The sequence below is a fragment of the Magnolia sinica genome, chromosome 12 (assembly GCF_029962835.1).
Source record: "Magnolia sinica isolate HGM2019 chromosome 12, MsV1, whole genome shotgun sequence".
NCBI lineage: Eukaryota > Viridiplantae > Streptophyta > Magnoliopsida > Magnoliales > Magnoliaceae > Magnolia > Magnolia sinica.
The window spans coordinates 25947349-25960034 of NC_080584.1; the positions used below are offsets into that span (position 1 = coordinate 25947349).

Genomic DNA, 12686 nt, shown 5'->3' on the forward strand with positions numbered 1-12686 from the left:
CAGGAAATATTGATGATAGAAAATCCATCGGTGGTGGATGTTTCTACATAGGGAACTGTTTAGTTTCATAGCTTAGTAAGAAATAAAACTCTGTATCTCTCTTAATAGCTAAAGCTGAATATATTACAGCTGGTAATTCCTGCACTCAGATTATTTAGATGAAAAGAATGTTAGCTGATTATGGTATTGTGCAAGATATAATGACACTATACTACGATAGTTCAAGCATAATTAATATTTCAAAAAATCCAATCCAACATTCTTATACTAAACATATCGATATTCGGTACCATTATATTCGAGAATTAATTGAAGACAATAGTATTATGCTAGAGTATATTCAAACTGAGAAGTAACTTGCAAACATACTGACCAAACCGCTTGACAGGAATAGATTTTCTAATTTAACACATGATATTAGTTTGTGTATTTCTAATGAATCATATTGTTTATGCATTTATTTGTTTTATGTTTATATTAATTAAATGCATAAATGATATAATAATAAAATAAAAAATGATGATAAAATGTTAAAAATTCACATTTTTGTGTGTTGCTCGACCAGTCAAGGACCACATGATTTCACCCTAAAAAGTGAAAAATCACTCTTTTTTTCATTTCATTTTCATTTTCACCTTCTTCTTCAACTAGCCGGTGCTCCTCTCGATGAACCCAACTTTCGATCTTGTTTGGAAGTTGTTTTTTTTTTAAAATATAAAATTTCTTCATGTTTTGGTTTAATCTTTGCTATTCAATCTCATATTTAGGATGTATTGTTACTTTCAAACCCTTTTTTTGGTGGGTTTTTCTGGGTAAAATCTGATCTACCTTGAATTCATCTACTCTCTTTAATTATTTCTTATGCAATCATTAAATGAAGCATCGTACTAAAAGAACGACAACACGCAAGAGCCGTGGTAGCTCGTCCACTAGGTCGATCCAATTGATGTAAGAACCTTAAGGGGCCCTGAAGAAGATTCAGAGCAAATTAGGGATTTTCTCTCAAGGGACATAATTATTGAGCATACTGTCAATCTTGATCACATCGCACCATTTGAACTTATTCCTCTTCTTTCAAATATCGGTTGGGATGACATACTTGGCTAGGGATAGGGCTGAAAGTTGGGCGGGTTCAACCCGACCGACCCATGACCGACCTGACATTGGGTTGGACTTAGGTAGGATCTATCAGGTTTGGTATCGGGCTTAGGCCATACAAACGCCAACCCGATAAAACTTGGGTTGGGCTTGGGTTGAGATCTCGGGTTGCCCGACCCAACCCGAACCTGATCAATATATAAGTTCTTTATAAATTAATTATAATTGAGTGTGAATCATCTACATTGAAGGTATAAGAAATTTCAACGCCATTGGTCCATGTCATTTTCGATTACTTAAGCTAATAAGATACATTGGATTTCTCTCTCCCAAATAAATTGCTTGATACACAATACGACTTTTAAAGTAATTGTCCTATATTTTAGCTTATTTTTTAGAAAAAATATTTTTTACAATAAATAACTACATATATAATTAATAAAATTATAGGTATAAAAAATAAAACTTGTATTGAAAATATAATAGACTAATGTAATAATGAATTCACTGCAAACGTTAACTATTTGATTAATGACCAATTGTAAATCACTGTAAACATCGAGGTGAGTGACCCCCAAGCTGGCTGCTAAAAGGAGTCCGAGTAGCAGAGCTTCATATTCCGCCGTGTTGTTGGAAGCTTGAAATTCGAGTCTCAAGGCATACTGCATGTATGTATGATCGGGAGTTTCCAGGATGACCCCTGCCCTGCTTGCCTTGGAGTTGGATGAACCATCAATGTACAGTCGCCAACGGGGCGGGCAGGAGGGGAAGCGGACTGTTCTGAATTCTGAACGTGGGCCAAGCTTTCAGATGGGTTAATGTGGTTAGGGTTGACCACGATTGGCTCGGCCTACTGTGTGACTTCAACAATAAAGTCGGTCACCGCCTGGCCTTTGATTGCGACTCGGGGCTTGTACTGAATGTCGAATTTACTTAGCTCGATCACCCATTTCATGAGTTGTCCGGATGCTTCTAATTTTTAGAGTATCTGCCATAACAGTTAGTCGGTCAGAACAATAATTGAATGAGCTTAGAAGTATGGCCGCAAGCATCAGGAAGAGATAACCAGTGCAAGGGCTACTTTTTCCAAGGTTGGATATCTTGTTTCTGACGGAACAAGTGCTTTGCTAACGTAGTAAACTGGAAACTACTTCCCTTCATACTCACGAATCAAAGCCGAGCTTATAGCTGCGTTGGATAGTGCTAAGTAGATCAGTAGTGTTTTGCTCGACTCGGGCTTGGAGAGCAACGGTGGCGATCCCAGGTACTATTTTAACTGCTGAAAGGTTGTTTCACATTCTTCTATCCAATTCACCATCTGTTGCCCTTCAACTGTTTGAAGAAGGGGAGACATTTATCTATGGTTTGGGACACGAAGGGATTGAGCGTAGCAACTCTTCTAGTCAGCCTCTGAATATCTTTAATCGTCTTTGGAAAGTCCATGTAGAGCAGAGCCTGGATCTTCTCTGGATTTGTCTCGATTCTTCACTGGCTGACCAGAAAGCCGAGAAACTTAACAGAGCCTATGCCAAACGTGCACTTACTCGAGTTCAACTTCATCTGGTATTTCTGAAGGATGAGGAACATCTCTTCAAGGTTGGTAATATGCTCGATTGCTTTGATGATTTTGACGAGCATGTCATCGATGTACAACCTTTGGTAGGTCACTCTTACATTCTTTAAACCAAATGGCATCACTCGGTAATAATAAAGTCCTTTGTCGATGACAAAGGTGGTTTTCGATTTATCAGAGGGGTGCATTACAATTTTGTTATATCCTTAGTAGACATCCATAAAACTAAGAAATTCATGTCCCACAGTACTGTCGACTAACTAATCAATCCTAGTAAGAGGAAAACTATCCCTCAGGCAGGCTTTGTTTAGGTTGGTATAATTTTCACAAACCCGCCACTTCCCATTAGCCTTTTTTATTAGCATGATGTTAGCTACCCAGTCCAGGTAGTACACTTCTTCGACAAATTTGGTCTTGAGGAGCTTACTGACCTCCTCCTCAATGACGGAACACCTCTCAGGGTCGAGGGCGCGTCGCTTCTATCGGACCAACTTGTAGGTCAAATCGATTTTGAGGCAATGAGTGATGATTAAAGGATCGATCCCGGGCATGTCTTCGTGTGACCATGTGAAGACATCGATGTATCGGCGTAGTAAGGCTACCAACTTCCTCTCAGCAGTAGAGTCAGGGACGAGCCAACTCAAACAGTTCTAGAGAGGTCAGATTCATCTAAAGGAACCTGGACGAGGTCTTCCACCGATTGGCCTCGTTCGGGAGTTTTGTCACGTGGGTCCAAGGACTCGACCATTGCTACTATGGATGTAGCTTTTAGGGTGGTGGCGTAGCAACGTCGGGCATCATGCTGATCTCCCTTGACGACTCCAACTCCTAACTTGGTTGGAAACTTCATAGAAAGGTGGTATGTTGAAACTACGGCTCAGAGAAGACAAAGCGAAGGACATCCAAGAATGCTGCTGTAGAATGAAGATTGGTGACTATTATGAAGTCGACCATTGCTGTTGCTTGGTATGCCACATCCCCGACAGTGAGTGGGAGCTGAATGATTCCCTCGAGCAGGACTTGTCCACCTGAGATTCTAATCAGAGGAGTTCGGACGGGCCGCAATGCAGACCGTTCGATGCTCATTTTATCGAACACATGGGTGAATAGCACATCAGCAGACGACCCCGTATCAACGAGGACCCTGAAGAGTTTATGATTAGCAATAGTGATGGACCAGAGCATCGTCATGTGGATGATGGATGCCTCAAGCATATGCCTTAGTAAAGGTTACGCTATACTTCTCTAGTTTCCTTTCCTTCGAAGGCCAAGCCAAGACCATGATCTCAGACTTAGGCCGGCTCAAGTTTCTCGCTTGGGTTTTTCGAGTGTTGTTTAAGTCTCCTCTGCCCTTGTGACCACCAATGATGGATTGAATTTGTTCTATTGGTCGGTTTTCACTCGAGTGTTCTTCTGGTGCGGCGGTCCTGTTGGCTCCTTGGTCCATGTGCTCACCGAGATGGCCTTCACGAATGAGCCTTTCGATTCCTGCTTCAGAGTGTAGTAGTCACTCGTGTTGTGTCCATGATTGTGATGGAAGTGGTAATATTTATTTCTGTTACGTCGGTCAGGATTACCTCGCAGCTTATTCGGCCAGTTGCCAAATCGTTCACCTTTTATCTCCATCAAGATTTGTTCTTGGGGCTTATTGAGAGGGGTGTAGTTGGTGAACTTGCTGTCGGGTCATTTGTTCGACCTTCGCTCATCTCGAGGTTGATCTTCCTTACGCTTTTTGTCGGCATCGGCTAATTCGACGTCCTTCTTCGTCGATCCCTTAGCCGAGGAGCTTATGTTCTGAGCTGCTTATCGTAAAATTCTAGTTTCATCGGCATTTGAGTACTTCTATGATTGGGCCATGAACTCGGCCAAGGTGGATGGAGGATTTTTATCTTGGGAAGAGAGAAAAGGCTTGTCCCTTACCCCTTGCATAATGGAATTCAGGGCCGTTTTGTCCGAATATTTTCGGACCTATAATGACTCGAAGCTGAAATGCTGAATGTAGTCTTTGAGGAGCTCTCCGTCCTTCTGGACCACATTGTTGAGATGGCCCAAGACTTTGAGCCTTTTCTCACCCCCTATAAAGTTCACAACCAAGGCCTCACTGAGCTCATCGAACGAGCTAATAAATCTCGGTTTCAATTGCTTGAACCAAAGTCGGACAACATCGGTTAAGGTGAGCGAGAAGGCGTGGCACATTACCTTATTCGAGGCGTCATGTAATTCCATATAAGTCTGGAAGGACTCTATATATTTAGTCGGACCGGCTTTCCCATTGTATGACACAATTTAAGGCAAGTGAAACCGATCAGGGAGCCGAGCACACATTATGTCAGCCACGAATGGTGATTCCTTCTCTTCTAGTCCGAATGCATTGCTTGTCCGATTTTGCTTCATGTCCATAATCTCTTTCTTCAGAGCTAGGAACGCGGCCTTACAGGGTGCTTCGCTATTCGCTGTTCCCTCGGCTAAAGATCAGTTGCGTCTCCTCCGATCTATCTCGTGTCAAAGGTCGAAAGTGGGCAGAGGAGCCATTTCCGTGACGTGAGTCAAAACGAGCTTAGGAGGCCCTTGATGCTGGCTTGGCTGGAGAGCGGCCCGGGGAGCAAACGATGAGGATTGGCGAACTGTCAGATGTCGCTCGATTGCTCTTCCCCTAGATTGGGCTGCTGCATTCACGAAGGCTGCATCCATTCTAACATCTGCTTCATGTAGTTTATGTCGGTCTTCATATCTCTGACTTCTCTTTCCAGTGAATCACGTCGCTTGCTTCCTCTAGTGTCCCGTTGTCCATACCTGGACGGGCCAAAGGTGGCTCTTTGAGCTGGAGAGCCTTGACAGCTCTCTTGTCATTTTGGCTGGTCCACAGTTTGTGGGCCACATTCTACCGGCGGCAAGGTTACGATTAAAACTGCCTCTAGAGGGGTTTGGTCTTTCTTCTTCCCTCTTACCATGACAACTTGTAGTGCTTTGATAGAGCAGAATACGACTTGTAAAGTCGTTCCCTCAGACGGTACTAATCTGTTGATGCAACTTTTAGCTCACCCCTCTACCAGCACTTAAGTATCTGGTGCCTACACAAGAAAAGGACAAAGGAGACCCTGACTAGTTTAGGGGACCCTTCGATGCCTAAGTCAGGCCTGGAATCTGGGTCCAATGATAAAGATTTAGGGGTGAGAAGTGGAGGTGTCTTCGTACCTTTTACAGTGGGTAGGTCCTCCGTTTATAGAGGTAACGTAATCCCGTGGTGCATAGAACTTTCCCTAAAAGAATTGATCGATATCTTTAAGATCTTTAATCCCCTAGATTTTTGGGATCGGAATTTATCCTCCGAAGATCTTGGAAGGAGATTGAGCCGCCTTCTTGGCTCGGCTCTAGTTCCGTAAGAGGAAATAATAATCGAGATCTGGCTGACCGAGGCCTGGCCAACCGTTCGCTGATCTTGAATATCACTATATTTGGTCGGCTTATGCTGGGCGTCTCTCTCTCTCTCTCTCTCTCTCTCTCTCTCTCATCAATTGACGGCAGATTGTGGATGCCGATCTTTGATCAGTGTAGACATAATCAACCCATAATCAACTCTACACTGATTGATGGCCGACCCATGGCCAACCTAAAAAATAGGTCTAGCTAGCACAAGGCCAAGGCTCGGTTTGTAACGGATCAATGTACAGAGTCAGCCTGAAGTGACCTTTGAAAGATCTCTTGAGTATCCGTAAAGGTGCATTGGCCTCCGTGGAGGTCTCACCTTTTGGCTCGGGAATGTAGGCCCCTGTCAAGCTTAGTGCCTGTCTCTCCTTTCGGCGCTCTGGACATGTGGGCATCGGTCTGGCTTGGCACCTGAGGAGTCCGATCCATATCAATATAGTTGGTCCACTCCATAAGCTGACTCATCTGACTTGTCATATTTTCCCCCAACAGGATCTATTTTATATCCTTGGACCATGCCCTTAAATGAGCGGAAAAAAATTGTATTGTGTGGATATATAACAGGTACAATGAGGTCGACCCCACATCCAAGGCCTCACCCACTAAGGGAGGCTTTTTGGCTGGTGAACTCAACACCAACCATCTAGATGGTGCCAAAGCTATGTGACCCCACCATGATATATGTGTTTTGTCCACATCGTCCATCTATATTGCCAGCTCATTTTAGTTCACGAGCCCAAGATTGAAGCATATCCAAAGCTCAAGTGCACCACACCACAAAAAATGCTGGGGATTGAATGCTTACTATTGAAATATTCTCGAGCCCACAAAAGTTTTGGATTAAGATGATATTTATGTTTTCCCTTCGTCCATGTCTATGTGACCTTATGAACAGGTTGTATGACAATAAACATCACTGTGGGGGTTTCAACGGTGGATGTCATTATCCCCACTGTTTTCCGTGGTGTGTACGGCTTAAGCTTTGGATATGCTTCAATTTTGGGCTTACCTAAAATGAGCGGGCAAAATGGATGAACAACATGGATAAAACACATACATTGTGGTGGGGCCCATAGAGCTTTGACTCCCTGGCTAAACTAGTGTTGGGTGAGCAGCGAAATCACGACCCCTAGTAAGTTGTTACCCATGCCTCACCTAGGGCTGTAAATGGCCAAGTTTGGGGTGGGTTTAGCCAAAACCAAACCTGCCCATTTACTAAATGGGTTTGGGTCTAAATTTTAGCCTTAGACTCTTTTAATAAATGGGCGGGCCTGACTTAAACCCATCAGACCCATTTATAAATGGGTTAGGGCTTGGGTCTGGTAGAGGGAAATCCACCCAAACATATGGGTCTAGCGGATATGGTTAAGGGATATCTGGACCTTGAACTAAACCCACTATTTCCTCTTGCATAGCCCACCTGAGTTTTTAATCTGCCTCATGTTTTGTCTCATGTCTTAAACTGAGCTGGCAAAATGGATGGACAGGGCAAATTTCTCACAAGCATCACAATGGGCCCAACTTAGCATAGCCCACTTGAGTTTTTGATCTGCCTCATTTTTTTTCTCATGTCCTAAACTGAGCTGGCAAAATGGATGGACAGGGAGAATTTCTCACAAACGTCACGGTGGGGCCCACTTAGCATCCTAACACAAGAACTTCCTGCAAAAGCGTTTCACATGCAATCGGCGTACATCCTAATTCACTAATTCCATCATCCTCAACGCGTCAATTCGGATTATGTGGTGCCCCATATTCTCAATCAGACATGAGGTGGATTTCTTATTTTTTTCATGTTAATTGTCAATGTATGCAAGCAATTTTACCGAGTTTAAAATCGGGTCTACCCAGGTTTGAGTCTAGATGAGTCTCTTGCAATATATGCTAGACTTGCCCATTTACTGAATGCGTTCGGGTGGAGCCTAATATGAAGGAAACTAGATCCATACCTATTTAGCAACCGAGTTTATTTTTGGACCAGACTCGTACCATTTAACAACCGGGTCAGGTTGGGGTGGGTTTAAATGGGTAGGTTCTGATTACCCATCGGGTCGGCTGACCCATTTACAGCCCTAGCCTCACCCATTCCGCATCCAACTACAGTTCGAAAGGAAAATGGCCAAATATTCGTAAAGGTAAGTTGAGAAATACAGGACAGGATTTTTCAATTGATGTGATTTTTGATACATGATCCATCGTTGATAGAGCCCACTCGATGGAAGGCCACGATCGACACATCTCACTGCCACGTGTACATGACTGTAGCGATACATCTCACTGCCATTGCCTCACCCTCCACCAAAACGGGAGCGGATTGGCTACTCCCCCTGACACCAGCCCCGTGGCTGATGGTCGGTGCTCTGTGGGCCCCACCATGATGTACGTGTTTCATCCATTCCGTTAGTCCAATTTTACAGATCATTTTAAGGCTTGATACAAAAAATTATAGGGATATAAGTCTTAGGTGGGCCACACCACAGGACAACAATAATGAATGGATATTCACAATTAAAATCCTCCTAAGGCCCACTGTACTGTTTATTTGACATCCAATCTGTTGATTTGGTCATAAAGACCCAGATGAAGGTTAAAAAATAAATATCAGCTTGATCCAAAACTTTTATGGCCCCCAAAACGTTTTTAATGGTCAAAATTTATTCAACATTGTTTCCTGTAATGTGACCACTTGAGATTGAGATATACTTCATTTTTTTAATCACATCATAAAATGATATATAAAAATAGATGGACAGCATGGATGACACACATACATCATGGTGGGCCCCACAGAGAACCGACCACCAGCCAATGGCTGGTGTCAGGGGGAGTAGCCAATCCGTTCCCCATCAAAACCTACCAAATTTGAAATCCACCCTACCACACAAAAGCCAAGAACCAAACAGCTTTGCTAAGAGCACGCGTGTAGTAAAGCTCACGAACAACCAGCACGTGTGCCGGAATGGCACATGGGTCCAAAATCCAATCCATCTATCGGGTTGGACCGACCTTCTATATGCTTACCAAAAAATAAATCTGCTCCCCTCAGCATGTGGGCCAATATTGGAAACTGGTAAATGGGTTAGAAAACTTCAGCTAAGTTCTCCGGAACCGTGGTTATTCTTTTGGAAAACTGTGGCCCACCGGACCAGTGGATCAGTCTGATTCTTGAATAAGGGACTCAATGTATTGCTTCCTTTCTGATGGATGGATTGGATATCGGACCTATCATACCGTGTAAGCACACGTATAGCTTGTACATGAGCTTTATCACACATGCACTCGCGCTTAGCAAATCTGGACGCCAATTAGCTACTGACAGGTTGAGTAGCGAGACTCGCTACTGAAGTGACGTCACCAAGTTATGCGGGCCCACCATGATGTATGTGTTGAATCCACACCGTCCATCCATTTAGGGAGATTATTTTATGGCACGATACAAAGAATGAGGTATATCCAAAGGTCGAGTGGACTCACCACATAAAACAGTGAGGAAAGTGACACTCACCGTTGAAACCTTTCTATGGTCCACTATGATGTTTATTTGAGATCCAGCCTGTTCATGAGTTAACACAGACATGAACGAAGTAAAAAAGAAAAAAATGAAAACAAATATAAGCTTGATCGAAACCTTCTGTGGCGCTAGAAGCGTTTAATGGTAGGCGTTCAATCTCCACTGTTTTCTGTAGTAGGGTTTACGCCAGCCGCGGATCTGACCTGTTCTTTGCCTCATTTCCTAAAATAATCCTCCAAATGGATGGATGGTGTGGATACAACACATACATCATGGTGGGGCCCACATAGCTTGGTGACGACAATTCACTAGCGAGTCTCCCTACTCTAGCTAATCCGCGTCCAGCAAAGCTCCCCAAGACCGAGTTTCATATTTTTAATGCGTGATCTCCATTGAAAGCCAGAATCTCCTTCTTCTCTTCTTCCTCCATTGTATCACAAGATGGCCCACCTCTTGTCTCTGGCAACCCCATCACAAACAATCCACACCCTCCAATCACCACCCCAAACACCCCAAATGACAAGAACCCTTGCTTCCTACCTGTCGCCACAAGCATGGGGCTGATCACGCCACCGAGCACAATCGCCTGCCGCACCATCGACAATGCCGTGTTCCGTACACATGTTGGGAACAATTCAAGGGTGTATACCAAAAGTATGCCGAATGCGGTGCAGGCGCTGAAGAACGAAACCAGCTCCAGCCCCATCTGCACCTCCTTCCTATCGCCACCACCCATCACTACGCAGAGGATACTGCACAACCCGCTTAAGATAGTGAACACCAGCACCGCACTCCGGCGATTCATCCTCCCTATCAGGAAGAAGGCCAGTAAGGTTGACGGAAGTTCCGATAATGCATTGAACGTGACACTCACATAGAGATTGAAATCCAAGTTGCCAAGACCAAGTGGCATCCCGTAGTAGACCATGCCTACTCCGAAACCAACCACCATAACCATCGATAACCGTCGAAATGCCCACTTCTTCTCCCACAAGATCTTCATCGCCGAGTATATGTCGGCATTCCACGACTCCTCTTCGACAGCCACTTCAGAGAAGCTGGAAAGCAATATCTTGCCATTTGATAACGAGATGCTTCGAAGCGTCTGGACAGCTTCATCCTTACGTCCGCGCACGAAGAGCCAACGTGGGGACTCATGCACGAGAAAATGGACGGCTATGCAATAAACGATCACGGGGGCTGACGTCCACAGGTAGAGGGTCCACCATGAGGAACCCCTAGCTAGGTAGGCCATGGCAGGCAAAGATAAGAATCCGAGCGTGAAACAAAAGAAGCCGAGGATTCCCACCTGACCTCGACACCGTTTCCCAACGATCTCGGTCGCCAGCACGAGTGCGCACGTGCCGATCGTTGCGCGGCCACAGCCGCTGATGAACCGTAAGGCCGAGTAGACCCATAAGTTGGGTGAGGCCATAGTTAGTGCGCCGGTGATAGACATGATGAGACACGAGAGAAGGAGCATTTTCTTCCGGCCGAGCGATGAGTCAGCGAGTGTCGCAAGGAAGAAACCACCAGCAAAGCAACCTGCGAAGAAAGACGACGCTGGGAGCCCTGAGATGAGTGAGCTCGAGCACATCAAGTCCCACTTAGAGATGATGGATGCACTCGCGGGCTGGTCCCATGCCCATGCATGCTTCGGTAACCCACATGGGGTGGCGGCAGATGAGCATACAGTGTCATTTACACGTGTGCAATGCCAAGATGGCTGAGCATCTGTGAAGACGCTGATGAACGTTTGTTGGGCGTCGAAGACCCATGCGAACGACGCGAGGATGGCTTGGATCAGCTGCGCTAGGCCGAAGCTGCCGACGGACTGCTCGATCACATCGTCAAGGGTAGGTGCACCTTTGTGCACCAGAGGGTTAGCTTCTGGGTCGGACGAGTTGACTCGGGAGAGGAGAGGAGATGAGTCGGCCATATGGTGGAGAAACTGGTGTGAGGAGAGTGAGAGAGGTGTGGAGGGTTTTAGGGTCTGTGGGATGAGATTCCACCGCACGTGGGCCTCATTTCTGACGCAGCTTCTCGCTAAACGACAATAGGGATATGACCTAAAGTACAAGTTGGAAATAATTCAGATACCTTCATCAAATTCCCCTCGACATCCTTTACGCTGACGTGTACTACGTATAATATATGGGACGTATTTGATACTCCGGCATAGCATGACACTTGACATGCAAGCTACGTAAGTTTGAATTTAACAGCCAAAATTTTGAAATCCACACAATCCTAAAATCAAAGCTTTTTTACTTTCTCGAGAATATATGGTCCGTTAAAAAGGTGGGCCACACTGTAATGATCTAGCAATGAAAGTATGAAAATCACGAAATTCAATTTATTTGAGGGACAGATAGGTCAGTGAATAATCACATGGACTGTCCAATGATTTCATATCAGCTAACTATCATCATGTGGCCCACTATTTTAACGGTTCAGATGATCTTGATATGTGGCACAAGGGAGGGCTGGAAGTGGCTGTATTGAAAGTTGGCATACAACGGCTATATTCAATAACTTCCTTTAAGTTTCTGTCTCGATGCAGTGATACAGCTAAGCCACTGGAGATTCAATTGCATGCCTCGCAATGTTTATTCGGCGCCCACGGACGCGGATTGCTGTCGCAGGAACTCGGAAATTACGTGGGCGCCATCGTTATGTTTATGAGAAATCCACCCCGTCCATCCGTTTTTCCAGATAATTTTAGCACATGATATGTAAAATGAGTCGGGTCCAATTTTCAAGTGCTCCATGCAAGAACAAAAGGAAGGAGGAAGAAATTTCTACCGTTGAAACTTTCCTGGGTTCACCTTGATGTTTATATTTGATCCAAACCGTTCATAAGGTCATTATCTATGAGATGATGTGAAAACATAAAAAATTTACTAATATAAAGCTTCCGTGGCTCTATAATGTTTCAATTGTGGATGTCCATCCCACATTTTCCTCTCGCGTGGCTTAATTTATTCTTTATCTACCTCTCTTTATTTTTTTTGCATCATATCTTAAAACGAGCAGAAAAAATGTACGGATGGAATGGATTTCTCACAAACATCACGC

General features: G+C 44.5%; 1 protein-coding gene across 1 annotated transcript; it reads right to left on the bottom strand.

Annotated features, from left to right (window-relative positions):
• Nucleotides 1-9975: 9975 nt before the first annotated feature.
• Nucleotides 9976-11547, bottom strand: LOC131219988 (organic cation/carnitine transporter 3-like). Its single transcript, XM_058214968.1, has one exon. It carries the CDS (start codon nt 11545-11547, stop codon nt 9976-9978), a length of 1572 nt encoding a protein of 523 aa, XP_058070951.1.
• Nucleotides 11548-12686: the final 1139 nt, after the last annotated feature.